General features: G+C 36.6%; 1 protein-coding gene across 1 annotated transcript in view; it reads left to right on the forward strand.

Moving 5' to 3' along the window:
- Positions 1–3,196: 3,196 nt before the first annotated feature.
- Grxcr1 (glutaredoxin and cysteine rich domain containing 1) overlaps positions 3,197–17,649 on the forward strand; it is a 114,751-nt gene continuing 100,298 nt past the window's right edge. Inside the window, exon 1 of the mRNA XM_028765347.1 lies at positions 3,197–3,643. Within this exon, the coding sequence (XP_028621180.1) occupies positions 3,242–3,643 (402 nt within the window). The 5' untranslated portion in view covers positions 3,197–3,241. The remainder of the gene's footprint in view (positions 3,644–17,649) is intronic.

Genomic DNA, 17,649 nt, shown 5'->3' on the forward strand with positions numbered 1-17,649 from the left:
ATGATATTTGGTAGAGTGCTCAATAAATATTTCTAAATGAATAATTACAAGTGTACATATGAAGGAAGTAAAATAAACTTATGATGAGGGAGCATCGAAGACTGTCAAAGCATTAAAAGGTGATGAACAATGAACAGATCCTACAAGATGGATGATGGATGGGCCAGTGGGCAGTTGTAGCTACTTCTTTGACAGAGCATCCAGGAGGCAATTGCAAACAGAAGGCGGTTGCACATGTAGAGAAAGATATTGAAAGCAGGAAGTTCAATTATTTCAAGGGAAAGGAGTTCATATGCACACAAAATACTCTGTGCTAACTAGAGATAGTTTTTTTTAAAATTAAGAAAACGCGCAATAATTTTACATATTTATAGTTACCACATCTATGCTAGGTTTTATATTTGAGCAGCATTTAAGATTCTTATTTTCTGGCTGAATGAAGGCTACAAAGATTTATCTACTGAACACAATAGTCTAATTTTGCTTTAGCTAAAGACAGATATGTATTATAATCATTAAGGGTATGTTATACATCAAGCATATATTTCATCATACTACAGATTACTATGTGAGAAACCTGTGTGAAAGGTAGAGATATTTCACTAGACGGACTAAAAATTTTAGAACATTTTAAATATACACACAAAAACTATATGTCATTTGTACATAGATGCACATGTATGTATAGTATTTTATAGAATATTTTAAGTGAGTTGTCTCACTTTTAAGGATGAACTGAAAGTCCAGTAGGCTCAGAGCTAGCAGCTATTACTTTAGTAGGGAATATTTATTATGATACCAAAAAAAAAATAGGCATGTTACATCTCAATGACCAGATTTTCCAGAATATACAGTAGCAAATGGAGAAGGAATGGATATTAGCATAATTAAATTGAATTCATGTGTCTTAGAGTTAATGACAGAGCTATGTTGTTAAATGAATGAGTAAGATAGTTAGCAAATGTACTATGAATTTGTATTTAACTCTATGGCATTATCCATAACAATTATATATAGATGTATGCATATAACCTATCTGCTCACACATTACACTATAAATACATGACATAATTTCTCAATACATAATCATATGCAGAGTAGTGATGATAGATGACTGTAAAGTTCCCTTTGACTCTGACTGCCTCAGTGAATTGTTTTTGGTCTTTTAGTAAGTGATTTTTTTCTTCAATAATAAATATTCTTACTAATTCTTGGAACTTTCATACAATAAGCTTTGATATTTACCAACTCTTTTCCTTAACTCCTCCCAAATCAACCACCATCTTGTTACCCCACTAACTCTGTGCCCTCTTTTTTTTTTTTTAAAACATAATAACTCATTGACTCAGATTTATGCTGTCGATGTTCTTCTGAGTATGTGGTCATCCAACTGCAGCATGGCTGACCTGCCAGGGATCAGACTTTTAAAGGAAACTAGACTGGATTTCCTTTCCTAAGAAGCCATCACCTTTCCATAGCTCTTTAGTTATTGGTACTGCAAATCTGGTTAAGAACCCAAGGTTGGGGAACTCACAGGCCCCAAGTGTGAACTCACCAACTGTTATCTTGATAAATAGGCATAGTATCAAACCACCCTATAAGTTCATCTCTCTTTTCAAATAGATTAGGACAGCTCTCAGACCTTATCAAAATAGTTTCCTTTTGTAGATGATGGTACTTAAAGCAGAAACTCACAACTGGTCAAAGTGCAGAGAGTATATTAACCACATGGCCTCTGCAAGATGCAGGGACCTTTGCAGAAAAGAGGGGTAGAAAGATTCTATGAACTAGAAGTTGGGTAGACAAGAGCAAGACAGCATCGTTTGACCATGGCTGGACTTCTGGGTTTATGAACTCACAGCAGCTGTTGTTAGCTGTATACAATCTGTACACAACCTAGCCAATATGAAAAGGGGGTCATGCTTCTTCAGTATATGTTCTAAGGATCTCAGAGATTACAGACAGAAGACTCTGCCTTAACTACTTTGGTCCATAAGGAATTAACTACTTTTGCTCATATCTTATTGGCCGATGCTAGCACTTTGTTCCTTCTGTCATTAGAAATGACTTCTCAAGCAAGTCAGTTAAGCAATGGACCACCACCACTCTATGCACTGGATCATGCACACCTTTCCAATGTGTCCAGCGAGACTATTAGTGCCTTTTGTCTTCAACTTTTTCTATTGAGTATTTTCTGAACTTTGAAAATAATATAAACAGAGAGACAGATTAAAGCTTACAAATATTGACCATAAAATGCAATGTGGGTTAGGTGATTCTCCTCTTTGCTGGGCATACAGATAGCTTACCATCCTCACTAGCAACATTTTTTTTTAACACAAGCTACTAACTTAAAAGGCTCCTTGGCTGCTTGCCAGAGTGATAGAAAACACACCGAGCAAGCATAGAGGACCTTCTCTATATGGGAGTGACTGGGTGGAACATCTATCAGTGCTCATCGTCTGGATCTCTGTGGCTGATCTGGCTGGCTTGGAGGATTTTCCATTCATCCTTTGTTGTTCCACATCTTCTTTCCAAATCCCTCTCTGTATCAAAGAGAACACCCCCTATTCACAGAAGTAGGAACACAACCATCCTGAAGTTTTCACGTTCACCGCGTGTTCAAAGCTTGCCTTTAGCAAAGTACCACAGAATGAAGATGTCTTGCAAATTCACCTTATGCGATGGTGATGCAGTCAAATCAGCTCCGTAACTACAATTACCCCTGCTGGCTGTATGCAGGCAGGCAGGACACTCACTGCCCCTTGAAAGATCATCTGGAGAGAGTGGGCAAAGAAACTAACAGAGAGTGGGTCACCTGTATCCTTGACATTTGATTCTAGACTTTGTTTCTGACCCCTATTTTAGACAGCAAACTACAGAGTTGTTTCCGATAAGGTCATTTCAACACATATCATTTGCCTTGACATTCGAGCCTTTTATGTCCTTGTCACATACCTCCTTTCTGTCTCATCTCAGGCCACTTTCTTGCACTTGTTCTGTCAGAGTCCACCATAGATGTTTAATATTTAAAGACTGGGATCATTTTGCAGGTTTTAGTTTAATGGTAACCATAGCACACATGCATATTTATTATTGATAGCCAAGGCACACTGCATGTCCTTGGGCGTCTTCTTTTCTTTCGCTGTCACAGGAGGGCTACCATCTCTGGAATTCAGCTCTGCTGTTGCTGTGGCAAGGGGATGAACTGACAGCAGATCCAGAATGGTGTAAACTGTTCATGTGGGTGGAGGTGACCATGCTAAGACGGGAGACAAAGCCAGAAAGTGACAGGCCACGGAAAGTTCGGTTTCGGATTGCCTCATCTCACAGTGGGAGAGTTCTGAAAGAGGTCTATGAAGACGGACAAGCACCAGGCTCTTTGGATTCTGAATGTGCTAGTGTCTGTGCAATAGATGGGCTAAGTGACTCTGAGGGACAGCAAAATGGCCACATTGGATCAGAAGATAACGAACAGGAGAAAGATCAGGATAACCTGCTGGTATTAGCCAGGACAGCCAGTGAGAAGGCTTTTGGTACAAGAAGAGTCAACATTTTAAGCAAAAATGGTACAGTCAGAGGCGTCAAATACAAAGTGAGTGCTGGCCAAGCTCTGTTTAACAATTTGACCAAAGTGTTACAGGTAAGTCATTATACACTTTCCTGTTCTGAGCTTTGTTCCTCACTCACCGTCTCCACCCCTTTCAGTTCTCCAGGATAGAGTCAACATCTCATTCCTCCAAACTTCATGAGACACTTTCCATCTAAGATGTTGTGTGAACAGCTACCCACTAAAAATAGGCCCATTGTCCTTTGCAAGCTAGATTGCCTTTGCATAACCAAATTTCTGACAGGAAAGTGGTCTCCTCTGATGGGTGATGACTAGCACAAGATCTCTGTTTCTTAACAAAGAAAGAAAACAGCAGATTATAGTGTTTAAAGCATTTCTACAAGACCTAGATGTTAATTTCTTTCTGATCTATCAAGGTGTTGACAAAGCTTCTGTATGACAACAGGTTTGAAATGTGGGCATTTCCTGTGGTTAACTCGGCTTCTCAGTACTTGAATTGCTACGTGGCTTGATGGTTTGTTCATAAAGCTGCTATTTAATTTTAGTGCTTTGGTTTGCATTTGTTTATCAACCTCTCAAAAACCTGTCACTTATGAATAAAGAACATAACCTTCAAAGCCTACAAGAGAAACTCCAGTTTGCTCCCTCCGTCTTCACCCTAATAATGCACAAGTGCACAACTGAGAGGCAAAGAAAACGTCAAGATCAAACTTTACAACTAGATTATCTTAATTATCTGCTTTCATAGTTCTCTGTGCATAACTGATGAACAATTCTAGGAGCATAGATCCAGGAAAACCTTTTCTGATAATCTCATCTACCCCCAAGTTTTAAAATAACCAGCATTTGCCATCTCAGAGTTTGGCATTATCTTTTCGTTTCATCACCATCATTATTATCATAAAATGAATGCTCTTTGGTCTCTCCAGGGAACACAGGTTGAAGGAGCTTTGGTTTTGCGCCAAGACTGCCACTTGTCATACTCCAAGGGGCCCCCTTCATTTCTCTGTAAGAACAATACGTCTGTGTGATAGGAGCAAAAGACTTAGGGAGCTGTGTGTAGAGAGAACAGATTTGATTCCTTGATACTTGATAAGGAATGTGCACATCACATAGGGTGTACTATATCTTGTCCTGTGATGGATGATGGAGATGAACAGGTTCCCACAGATCTCTCACAGTACCGTAGAAGCACAGAGGTAACAGTGGCAGCTAAACACTTCATCACACCCAGTATCACTACCGGGCGTGACTTCCTGGGTCTGTATTTTCCATAACGGTCTGTAGAGTTAGCAGCAAACTTCCTTCATGTCACCATAGCTTTGTGATTTATCTCAGGGAGGAAAAAGTGAGTGGCTAGTTTCTTGGACATGTGGTTAGGGTTTCGATATATACAGCCTGTCTGGTGAACAAGGAACTATGCTTGAAGAAACAGACATTTCTTCCTGTTTTAGGTTATAAAATCTTAAAGCACTCAATTTGAAACTTGAGGGGAAGTGCTAAATAAAGATAAAAAACATCCAGAGGACATGTGAGACACTTGGCTTCCTCTCTATTATTTCCTTGTGTGCTTCCTCTCTATTATTTCCTTGTGTGGCTAGTCCTGTGTCATAAAACATTGACATAACTTTCCTAAAATTTCAGCTGTACAAGTTGATTAGATGATATTTTAAAACATTTTTTTAAACTTTTGGTAGTACTTACTAAGCAGCTGGCCTCTAAAGTGGATGTCTGAACTAGTTTCTATTCTATTTGTTACTTAATTTATACGACAGAATACGGGATAATGGAGGACACAGAATATTAATCAAGGTGATGGGCAGTAGCTACAGGAAGCAAAGAAACTGTGCTCACCTCGTTGTCAGGGGGACTTGGCAGAGGAGTAGTGTCCAGATGAATCATTCAAGTATCTTCAGTTGGTCTAGATTATAGATCTTCAAATCCAGGGGTGACTTTTTGTTTATGCCCCCTATAAATATCAAGAAGAGAAGACTCCCTGGGCTAACGTGGAAATCTGAAAACCTACAATTTAGTGTAGCCTGGAAACACGCATTGGTTAGAAACTCTCCAACTAAAGCTTGGAGTTTGCTTTTGTTGGAAGTTTTTTTTTTGTTTATTCTTACATTTGTCAAAGTTTGAGAATAGTTCACCAACTGCAGAAAATGTAAATTTACCTGGATTTCCTAGGGTAAAATAAGATTCCTTCCCATTGTTTATGCTGTCAATATTTAATGGGAAAAATGAAGGAGACATGCATAGAGGTGAGATCTTGATCAGGTTAGGTTACAGGGAAGATCATCTGGGAGCTGAAGAAGAGCCTTCCTAGTCATGGCTAAACTCATCATTTGGTTGATTTAGGACAGGCCCACGGGTGTTACCAGTGCCGTCTAAGATATGCGCTCCTCTTGAACGCTATCAAGTCTACTCTACGGATTTCTTTCTATCTAGTATTGTGATTTTCCTCCCAATTATTAGAAAAACTTAACAAAACCTCACTCCTTCTTCTTCCTTGTCTTTCCCACATCACAGCTAGCCATATAAACTGGAAAACAAATCATCAGAGTGCCGTGTGACAGACAGCTCTTAAGGCCCAGTTTTCTGGATTAAGTTGAGATATTCTTATTCTTAGCTGTAATTTTAAAGTGTCTACATGGGACTTTGTGATACAAATGATCACGATTATTTAGGCTTGCCAATATATTGTTACGGGTATACATTTTAGATGGTATCACTCCTTGACCTTGTCCTTAAGCTATATTCGTGTATTCTAGCAGAATATACCATTTTAATTGCCTTAATTTAAATTTTCCACTTATCTAAATTAAAGATTATTAAAGAAAGATTACTTCAAAAAGGATCTTGAATACATACGTTCTGTCAGCATGAATAAATTAATATCTTGTTATTGTAGCTATACTTAGAAGCATTTTAAAGTTTTGAAACATGGAAGTGTTATGTTGGCATAGTAATTTTCATCATTCACAAGGCTTTCTTGTATATTGCTTTTACCTAAAAAAATCTCATGAAAGAAACAAGAAAATTATTGTTAAGTCCCCTGTGATAATTTAAAAAAAATCATCCTTACTCTTTTATAATAACTTTTGAATATTATTACTACAATGCATGCAATTCATTACTGTTTGATAATGCATGTTTTCTACTGTTGTAGATCAAATCTGGTTCAAAGGCAATAAAAGATGTATTCTTACATCTGTTTTTTTCCTTTTTTAAAACTCTAATACCAAATATAAAAATGTTATCATTTCATCGTGAGCTTTTAAATTTTACCACTTTTTTTTAAAAAGTCTTTGGTTTTTATCTAGGGAAGGTCAGTAGAAGAAGGATAGAATTTATCCAGCTTTAGGAATATATTAAAAACTATCAAAGACATGGTTTCTAACTGATTAAATTATCATGAGATTTCAAGGTTTTGCCTCAAGAAAGTCTGATTTCCAGACTTGTCCATTAAGTCAGAATGCATGGTAGTTATAGAGGTTTCTGGAAACACTTTTATCTATCTCTGTTTCATGGATGCAGGTCTGGTAATATGTTATCATTCCCTGAATCCTCCAGATGACTCTGTGGTCCTGATGGCTTATTTCACTAATAATACTTCATAATGATTAAATAATTCCTCGACACCATGTGTTACTCACATTACCTATGTATATTGATATATTAATCCCTCACAGGAATCTTACAAAGTACTACTAAATTAGTAAATTAGTTATTTTGAAACTCCTTTTTATATATGAGAAAAATGAATTTGTAGAATTTAAAATGTCTTTTGTCCAGAAAAACAGTTACAGACAATTTGCATGGAAATAACTGCCTTCTTAGTTATCAGAAATTAGTCATGAACCCTAGAATATCAGATAATGATCCCAATATTTTAGACAATTACACTAAGAAAACTCTTGACTTATTGCCCAAAACCCAGAAAAAACAAGGCTTCCAGAATGAGCTGGCACTGATGATATATAGCTTAAAGAATTATAGACTGATAGACATTAGAGTCCCATGGTCAACTTTTCTTTTCTCTAACTGCCCCTCCCATGCCCCCGAGACAGGGTTTCTCTGTGTAGCTCTGGCTATCCTGGAACTCACTGTGTAGACCAGACTGGCCTCAAGCTCATAGATTTGCCTGCTCTTACTTCCCAAATTCTGGGATTAAAGACCTGTGCCACCACTGCCCAGCTTTTTCCTTACTCTTGATAACCTTAGACACTGTGCAGAACCTCAGTGAGCATCTTAGTTATACTTTGTTGTCTACTCAACGAAGTGTATTTTGACTCTTTGATTGTACTCAAAATGTTGTGGAAAAAAATGGAGAATAATCATTATTATGTCCCTCTTGAGAATGTCCCTTTTATGAATTATTTTCATGAACATCTACTTTCTGGAAAATGTTAGTGAGTTAAATAAAACCTACTTGATGGTTGTTTCTCTCTGTTCCATCTCACTTGGAGATTTTCTATATAGCCTAGGCCTGGAGTTTGCATGCAGGAGTGCTGCTAGCTTGCTCCATTCCTCTCTCTGCTACAGGTTTATTTATTTATTTATTTATTTATTCATTTATTTATTTATTTATTTATTTATTTAACTAATGTAAAGACATTCATTGCATCCTTACCATGAAGCAGAGGGCTTGTCCTTAATTGCCAGTGTTGTATTGTGGAGGATGGTCCAAAGCTGGCTCTGAAAGTATTTATCTATGAATCTGGCTTCACTTTCCACTTCCAAAGGAGTCTGCTTTGTTATTGTTGTTGACACAATATTTTCTTAAATAGTTCATTCTTAACTTCGTGAATGTTTATCTTTTTGTCCTTTTGATTTTTTTTTTTTTTTAGTAGATCATCATCTCATTTGGTCTTTTTCTTCCTTTTTTTTGTTTTCTTTCTAGTTTAGCTCTACCTTATAAACTAAGGACTATAGATTGATTTGTGTAACAGTGACTTTTAATTCTGATCCTACAAGTCTTCAGATAATTAGCACCTACTAATTCTCTGAAACTGGATACAGTTTCTGTGAGTTTTGTTGAAACCTTTAGCTCCATCAGTATCACCCACTTCCCTCATTTTGTGAGTCTCTTCTTTATTTTCACGACATTTAACTTGTATAACCTTGGTTTTGGTTACATGAGACATTTATTGAGACATAAATTATATATAACATAATCCACCCATTTACAGTGGACCATTAGACCCCTTTAGTGAGTTTACTGAGCGATGCATTCATTATTTCAAACTATTTAACAATGTTTTCATCATCCAAATGGAAAATAAGTGAGCATTGGTCCTCATTTCTCTCTCCTCCCTCCTGCCTTTCCTTCCTATATGAAATTACTTATCAACTTTCTGTTTCTATTGCCTATTCTATTTCTAATGCCTATTCTTAACCACTTAAACATATTCTTCCTTTCCATTTAGCTGTAATTATGCATTCATTGTCCAACAGTTCCACATTCATCGATACCTGATAGTCACTCCAGTGTCTGCTAACTGCTTACTCTCTGGAAGGTCAACATTCTATAGTCCACATATGTGATCATGTGGTATTTATAAGTGTATTTAGCTTAGTTTAAGCTAACCTGAAGGGCTCACTAATGATGATTTAAATTGATTCCATGTTTTAGTTGTTGTGACTAGTGCTCTAACAAACACTGATAGATAGATAACTCTTAGCTTGGGGTATGTGTGTTTCATGTGCATGGAGTTGAGGGTGTGTATTGTACAGCTATTAAATAGGAAGTTCTGTAAATATTTATGAGGCCCATTTTGTCTAGGGTTTGATTGGAAAACGGGTTCGATTTAAGTATGTTTTCATGATAATTTTGTGCACGAACAATCTGTACTTTGTGCCCTGTAGAAGATGAAATGTTGGAGCCCGTATCATCATTTAATGTGTCTTAACTCTTCCTTCGTATCTGTTATCATTTGCTTTGTAAGTTCCAGGTCTCAGGTTTTGGGTGTGTATACATTTACAATTGTTATCTTGTTAAAGTGACCTCTGAATTATTATGCAGTTATCTTCATGGCATCTCTTTACAATTTTTGGTGGTGAGATCTACTTTATCTGATTGAAAATACAGCTCCCTTTGCTGTTTATTAGTCTCCATTTGTATGGAATATTTAACTTTCAGCTGACATTTCTTTACAGGAAAAGTAAGTTTCATTCATGTTCTAAATGATTGGGTCTTAGTTTTTGTATTCTAATCCAGGCAATTATTGTAGGCTTTTTAATTGCAGAATTTAGCTCATTTATATTCAAGTTAATTATTGGCAGACAAGGAAATATCATTGACATCTTGTGCATTATTCTGAGTTGGTTTATGCTTGCTTCTGACATTTCTTTGTGGTTACATGATTTTCCCTTGAGTAGTATGTTTTTAACCCATTGATCTTCGATTTTTCATATATCATTATAGGTTTTTGCCTTGTGGTTACTATGATATTTACAAAAACATGTAGTTACAGCAGACATTCTAATCTAGTAGCAACTTAACTATGGTCATAAAAATATTCCATATTTTCACTCTACTGCTTTTCCCACATTGAGGTTTTGATGTTATATATAATTTATAACACTTCATATTGTGTGTCCCTTAATGAATTATTGTAGTTATGACTATTTTTTCTATTGGAGGTATGCATATACAGGCATACACATACACATACATGTGTTTGCAAGTGTCCATGTATGGCATGTGGGAGCAGGAGTTCAACCTTAGGTATTCCCTCACATACTATCCATCTTGTTTTTTGTTTTTTGTTTTTGTTTTTTTTTGACACGGAATCTCTCAATAGGTCCAGCGCTTCATTCATTTGCCTATGTTGACTGGCCAATAAACTCCAGACAACCACCTGCCTTTGTCTATCAAGGTGGGAGACTAAAAGTAGAAGCCACCATGACTGGCTTTTGTATGAGTGCTTGGATAGAACATACATCTTCATGCTTGTATGACCCTCCTTTTCTTTAATAAGTTTGTTTTTTAAACATCATTTGGAATACATTAGAGAATTGCAAGTTTGATTTTGTTTTTACATTTGCCACTGTCCCTAGTATTCCTTACAAGGCAAGCTCGTCAATGAGCTCTCAGTTGTATGTCTGAGAAAGTCTTTGTTTCCTTTATATCTGAATGACATACTTTCAGATTGTAGTGGTTTTGGTTGTCAAGTCTCCATCACCCCTTCAGCAGCTTGAATGTGTAATCCACTCGTCATTCCATGTAATGTTCCTGCTGAAATGTTTGATACATTGACAGTTCTTTGTATGGTATTTTCTTCTTTATGTTGGTACTTCCAGAACCATCTCTTAGAGTCTGGTCATTGATAGTTTGATTGGAAAATGGTTTCTGGTGCTTTTATTTTGATTAAATCTGACTGATGTCCTTTTCCTTTTTGTACCCTGATATTTATGTATTTCTGCAGGTTTGGAAAATTTCATCTTGTCTATAAGTAAGCTTTCTATTTCTATCCCTCCTTTTTGTTGAATGCTAACAGCTTGTATCTTTGCTCTTTAGATGCTATAGTATAAACCATTTAAGCTTTCCTCATTTCTTTTCATTCTTTTTTCTTTTTCTCATCTTATTGGAAAATTTCAATGTCTGGGTTGCCACCAGCCTGTTCATCCAGAATCCCAGGCTAGAATTAGTAGAGATCTAGTGCCAACAAAGAACGCCAACAAAGGTTCAAAGAGGCCGTCGTCTCATCAAATAAGCAGGCATCAGCATAAAGACACCAGGATGATGAAAAATCAGAGAAACACAGCATCATCAAAAGAAACCAAGAAAACTCTAGAAACTGACCAAGAGGAACAGGAGATCTATGAAATGACAGATAAACAATTCAGAATTGTGCTTTTAAAGAAGTTCAGAGAATTACAAGAAAATACAGACAGAAAACTAAGTGAAATTCGGGAAATAATTCATGAACAACATGAAATGTTTGACAGAGAAATAAAAGTTAATCATTTCAAAATAAAAATTCTAGAGGTAAAAAATACAATAAGTGAACTGGCAAATTCAACAACAGTTTTCAACAGAAGACTCGATAAGGCCGAAGGAAGAATCAGTGAACTGGAAGACTGGACCTATGATTCTAGACTTTAAGCAAGCATTGCAACAGCTGAGCAAGACAGCCTTTTTTTTTTTTTTGATGGCTTTCCCATGCTGGAAGAGTTTCTGATATATTTTAAAGTTTGTATAACAATAATAAGAATATAAGTGTTTCTTCTATAAAATTATAGACTTATATAAATATGCCAGTGCCTGAGTCATTGTTGATTAAAGGACATTGACAAATTATGAACTAAATAAAATATGCAGAAAATTTTAATTAAGAGAAGTTTATTTATGTGCACAAATACACTAATGATTTGAAGTCTCTTTTCTTGTTTATTTTCCCAATAATCATTATTTTGCCTAACTTTTGACAAATTATACCTTATAATATTTTCCTTGGAAGAGAAATAAATTATAATTTTTCTTGTAACTTCCACAAGTTTAATAAACAATAGCAATATTCACTGTCAATTTCTAAACAAGTTGGAATTGTGAAAAAAGTTAAGTTGTTCTTTTCTTTTTCTCTGTATTATAAAATTCTTGGTCTATAACGTTTCTACATGGAAAGCCTGTAGAATCCTGGTTAATCCACAGTAGAATAAAATAGTTAAAGCCAGTGTCTTGGTTTGTCCAATATAATTTTGGGGAAAAGAGAAGGGGCAGATAGAGAGCCTGAGCACGAAACTTATGGGAAACTTGTGGGGCTGTCGGAGGTGTAATGATGGGGAGAGCCAGATGGGCTGCAATCCCAAGGGAAGTTGATGGGTCTAGAGATTGAGAGAAGTGACTTCATGGTTAAAGCTAAAAGAGGTTGGAGAGTCCCAGTACAAAACTATAAAACTGAGCCTACATTCTTATTTGCATGTATCTGGTACTATGGAGCTAGTACACAGGCCCTCATGGGAATCTCATAAGTACCTTCTTTGACAGCTATTAGCACCATGCTTGCATGGCATCAGGAAGAAGTCATTACCTCCCCTGTAATAAAGACATTTCCTGAATTTCTTTCAACCTGTTCCAATTAAACATGTGTGTATGCATTGATTTAAGACTTATGATTTCCTCCTGGTTAGAGAGATGCAACTTTGGCACTCAGATCAACCAAGCTGATTATATAAGGATTGAGGCTTATGGCATCTATGTTTAACAAGGGGTGAATAATGGTTACTATTCACCTCAATATGCTAATCTTCTATTGGTGCAGAAATGAATCACTGCTAGCTTTGTGGCTTAAAACAATGCAGGGGTATTACTTTGTAGTTATGGTGATCCAAAGCCTGCATGTTACAGGGTTAAATCAATGTTTCTGTTTCGGCATAGCAATCCTTCTGACAATCTCGAGAGTATATTACTTGTTTTTTTGTTGTTGTTTTTTTTTTTTTAACAGCTTCCTGAGGGTGCCCACATTTCTTTGCTCTTAGCCCTGGACAAGTCTCACTCTTGCTTCCATTAGTACATCTTCTCTGACTTTCTTGTGATTGCTTTGGGCTCACCCAAATAGCCAAAGTCTATATGCCATTATTATTAGGATCTGCAGTGACTTCTCAAAACACATGTGTTAAAGACTTGGTTCCCACCTGGTGGCGGAAACTAGAAGTAGCAGATACAATAGGACCTGGGACAGGGACCTTATAGAAGCTGGTTACTCGGAATACTTTACAGTTTTATTTTTGCCTGACACTTCTATGATCTTTTCTTTTCTTTCCTAATTATTATGAAGTGAGCTTCTTTGCTCTACTGCATTATCCCTGACATGATGATTTGTCTTATCACTGGCTGAAGAGTGGCAAAGCCAATGGTCCATGGGCTGAAGTACCTTCAAAAACATGAGGCAGATTAAACCCTTCTTTCTTAAATTGTGTTTCTTGGGTTTATTCATCACAGCATATTTACAGATAAACTAATGCTGATTAGTGGAGTCATTGTTGTAACTGTACTCAGTGACGTTTCTCAGAGCTTTAGAATTGCTTTGCAGAAAGGGCTTGGAAAGGTTTGGTGATGTTGACTAGAGTTGTCCAAGAATGTTGTGTGCACAGCTTAATGAAAGACTGTGGTGATCTCAGGTGACCAAAGTGATGATAGGAATACAGATGGTAAAGAACGTGCTCTAGAAATTTCAGATGGGAATGAAGAGTCTGCTGGGAGTTGGACTAGAAAACGCATGCTACATTGTAAAGGAACACTATACATTTAGACCAGGCCTAAGAGACTTTGTGCCTAACAACGTTTAAAGTCATGGACTGTTTAATCTGGTGGTGAAAATGTCAATGCATTTAGGTACTGTCATTGTTATGGTTGGTTGCACAAAGCCTGATTAACTGCAACAATGAAGACAAAATAACAGAGTAGAAAGACTTCAGATACTTAAAGTTGGGAAAGAGAAGAAACTTACAAGTTGGAGCCATGGAAGGTGTGGCTGCTGATAATGTTAGTGCCATTAGAAAGAAACCAAGTATCTGGATAGATAGGTCAATAGGGCTTAACTTTTTGTATATGTTTTGTTCCTGTCCATTCTTGTGTTTCTCTTCATTGCTCCACTATCAAGAGTGAAGGCATTTCACTCTTCCATCTGCTTCTTTCTATGATCTTCTCTTAAACAGGAATCTGGAAGAAACAAACACAGGCAATGGCTGACAAAAACCTCAGAAATAAATCATTTGTCCTCTTAGGTTGTGGGTATTTATTTATTTATTTATTTATTTTGTAGTGGCAACCAGGAGTTACTACAACCAGTTGTATGGATATGTGGTGTCTACCAAATCCCTTTGTCATGAAAAAGAACATGCTTACATGTTGGGAAGATTAAGATATGGGCATTCTGTCATTTACTATTCTGCCTACTCTTTCTGATACAAAGGTAATTTTGTCTAGAGGCTATGAAGATTATGTGATAGACTAATGTTTTATCCTATAGTATTTTTTGTTTCATATAGAGGTGTTATATTGCCATACATGTGTCATAGCTACCCAAGAGCAGAATGCAATTCTAAACTTTTGATATAGGTGTTGGCTGATAAGATAGTAACAAATATGTCCCACTCAGTGGATCAAAGCAAACATGAATGGTTTCACTCATATTTTCTACATTGTTTCTATTATCACAAGAAAAACATGTTCGGAAAATCCAGTTGTCTCAGAAGCATGAGAGAGACAAAGATCGAGATCCAACTGATAGTATGAAGCCAACCCTGTAGAGCTCAGCCTTGTTCAGCTAGATTCCCAGTAATCTTCCGACTCATGAGTGAGAAGTACCTACATGTTTTATTTCATTCAGTTTGAGTGGTTTGTTGAACAGCAGAAGAATATCGAGTATCCTCCTCAGAGTTTTACAAATGGTAAGTTACATATGTATCTGTCTGTGCTTGATTTCAGCAGTAGAGCCCTTAATCCCTAAGCAACCAGTGTCTCAATGACTAATATGAGGTCCTATCTTGATATATGATTTCTCAGAGCAAAGACTTTTGCAGGAAAAGACCTTAAGTGTCAACATTCTATGACGGTCAACTCTACTGAAACTGATTATATTGGGGTAGTGTGAAGCCAATCTATTATCTTTATCAGTGTAGTTTAAGGCTAATGTTTTTCATGATCACAATATATTGCTGTGATGTTAGCTTCTGACTAATTTGTATGGTTTTTTTTTGTGTGTGTGTGTGATCAGATTCATCAAATTAAAATTTTAAATAGAATTAATCACCTATGTTTCCATTCTATACACTTGTTAGTTTTCTTTCCATATTTATTATGTTCTAGGCATTTGTTGGTCCATATTGATAATTTTGATTAGGATGTATTATCAGAATAAAACAGCAAATGTCTTGAGAGTAAAAAGAAATGAATTTAAAGGTAAATATTGGCAATATGAACTCTAACATTTCTTAGGAACTATTAGACATCAATAAAACTGAATTAATAGGGAAGGAAGTGAAAATCATGGGAGCAAGAGAGAGACTAGTGATGAACAGCAGCTTTGACAAAGTCCACATCAGGCCTAGGGATTCCATGGTACCTCTTATCAAGTTCTTTAAGAATGACTCTTATGCATTACACTTGCTTTGGCAGAAATTTTATTAAGAATAAGAGTCACTAGTTTCTGCAGGCTTATGTATCACTGCTAATACTTGACTATATATTGCTGAATGTCATGTGTTGGAAATGCTCATGTTGTGTTGGAAGATGGGCCCTGTTAGGAGTTGTTTGAATCCTCATAAATGGATAAATTTTTCTATCATGGAAATTGGTTAATGATCACAGACATTTGCTTTGCTTTCTTCTTTTGTGCATGTGTCGTCTTTCATTCCAGCTTCCCCCAGGTTACAACATACCATGTGATCTCAAAAGATATGGTCACACAACCTTGAACTTTCCAGAAACATGAGCCCAAGCAAAACTTTCTTTCATAAATTACATAGTTTAGTTTATGGTAGAGACGGGTGGTGGAATAAGAGAAAAAATTGGTCCTGAGAAAGTCAGCTGTTTTATATACTTATCTGAAAATGTGAAATAACTTTGTAGTTGGGTAAGAGATGAGGTATAGAACTGTTTGGAAACACATGTTGGAATGACTATTTAAAGCTCTTAAGGGCAGTTTTGGTAAAGGCTTAGAAAACTACAAAGTGTTTTGGAAAGCTTGGGACTTGACAGAGATTAATTAAGTGGGTTTGATCAGGCCAGTAACTGAATGAGGAAGAGTTATGGTTATTCTCATGATGTCTTAGATGGAAATTAGGGCCATATTGTTGAGAACTAGGATGAAGTTTACTCTTGGTCATGAAGCATCAAGGAGTTTGCTGAACTTGGTTCATTCCTGAGGGCTTTATGGACAGCACAACCTGAAAGAAAAAAAATACTTATAAGTGATAAAGCCCCCAAAGAACCGTGTGGTTTGGTTTCCTCTAATTGTCTACAGGGAGCGAAGAGGGTAAAGGAGTTACTGAAAGGCATGATTTATGATTAAAATAAAAAAAATTCAAAATAAAAGAAAATAAAAGTGATATCAAAAATTTACAGTCTGATCATATAAATGATTAAAAAAATATTGAGAAAGCAAAACAAGGGTATTACCAAAAGAACAAGTTCCTGAAGACATTAGCATGAACACGGAGGTAGATGTTAATCATGATAATGGAAAAATGGAATCATTTTAGGAATCTTACTGGCTGCCTCTCTCAATACCTCCCCAATGATTTTGTAGTTCAGAATGGTTTTTAAGAAACTTCTAAAGACTCTTCATCCAGCTTAGCTCAGGGATCTATTCCCTATTATCTGGTTCAGCACTCCACAGTTCTGACATGGCACAGACAGCCATTGTGCTCTGCCTTATTGGGAAGAGATGGCTCAGTGAATCCCTACAAGGCAGTATCTGGGAGAAACAGAGTAGAACTCTGTCATAGAGACAGCGACACTGTAGAGTGTCGGTTGCTTAAGGTCTAATTTCAGAACCCAGCAGGCACTGGTGTGAACTGCCAACCCAAGAGATCTGAATCACAGACTGACTGAGTCATAGGAGCAGGGAAACTCTATGCCTAGGAGGTATCACATGGAGGAAAAACTAATTGCATTCCAGCTTTTCTTAATATTTGAATCTATCTTGGGTCTGTTTCTACTTGTTCTTTTTAAGAGCCTCCTCCTCCTCCTCTTTCTCCTCTTCCTCTTCATCCTCCTATTCTGCTTCTTCCTCCCCTCGTCTTCTTTCTCCCATTCTTTCTCTTTTTCAAGGTTTCCTATCTCCCACTTTTAGAATGGTAGAATCTGTTATTTGTTTCCTCATTGCATTTCAGAGGTAGATGACTTTTTCTGAGTTTACAGGTTTTTAGATGGAAATCATTGACCTTTAGTCTTAAATGGAACTTTGGACTTTTGAGTTGACTCAAATAAATTACAGCTTAGATATAATTTAGAAGGACTAGGTATTTTGTGTTGTAAAAAGTACATTTTCTTTGGAGGTATGAGTGGGGATACTATGATATCAACATGCTACCTAAAATCTCCACGTGTTGAGACATTAGCTATCGAG

This window comes from Grammomys surdaster, unplaced genomic scaffold (assembly GCF_004785775.1).
Source record: "Grammomys surdaster isolate TR1022 unplaced genomic scaffold, NIH_TR_1.0 150, whole genome shotgun sequence".
NCBI lineage: Eukaryota > Metazoa > Chordata > Mammalia > Rodentia > Muridae > Grammomys > Grammomys surdaster.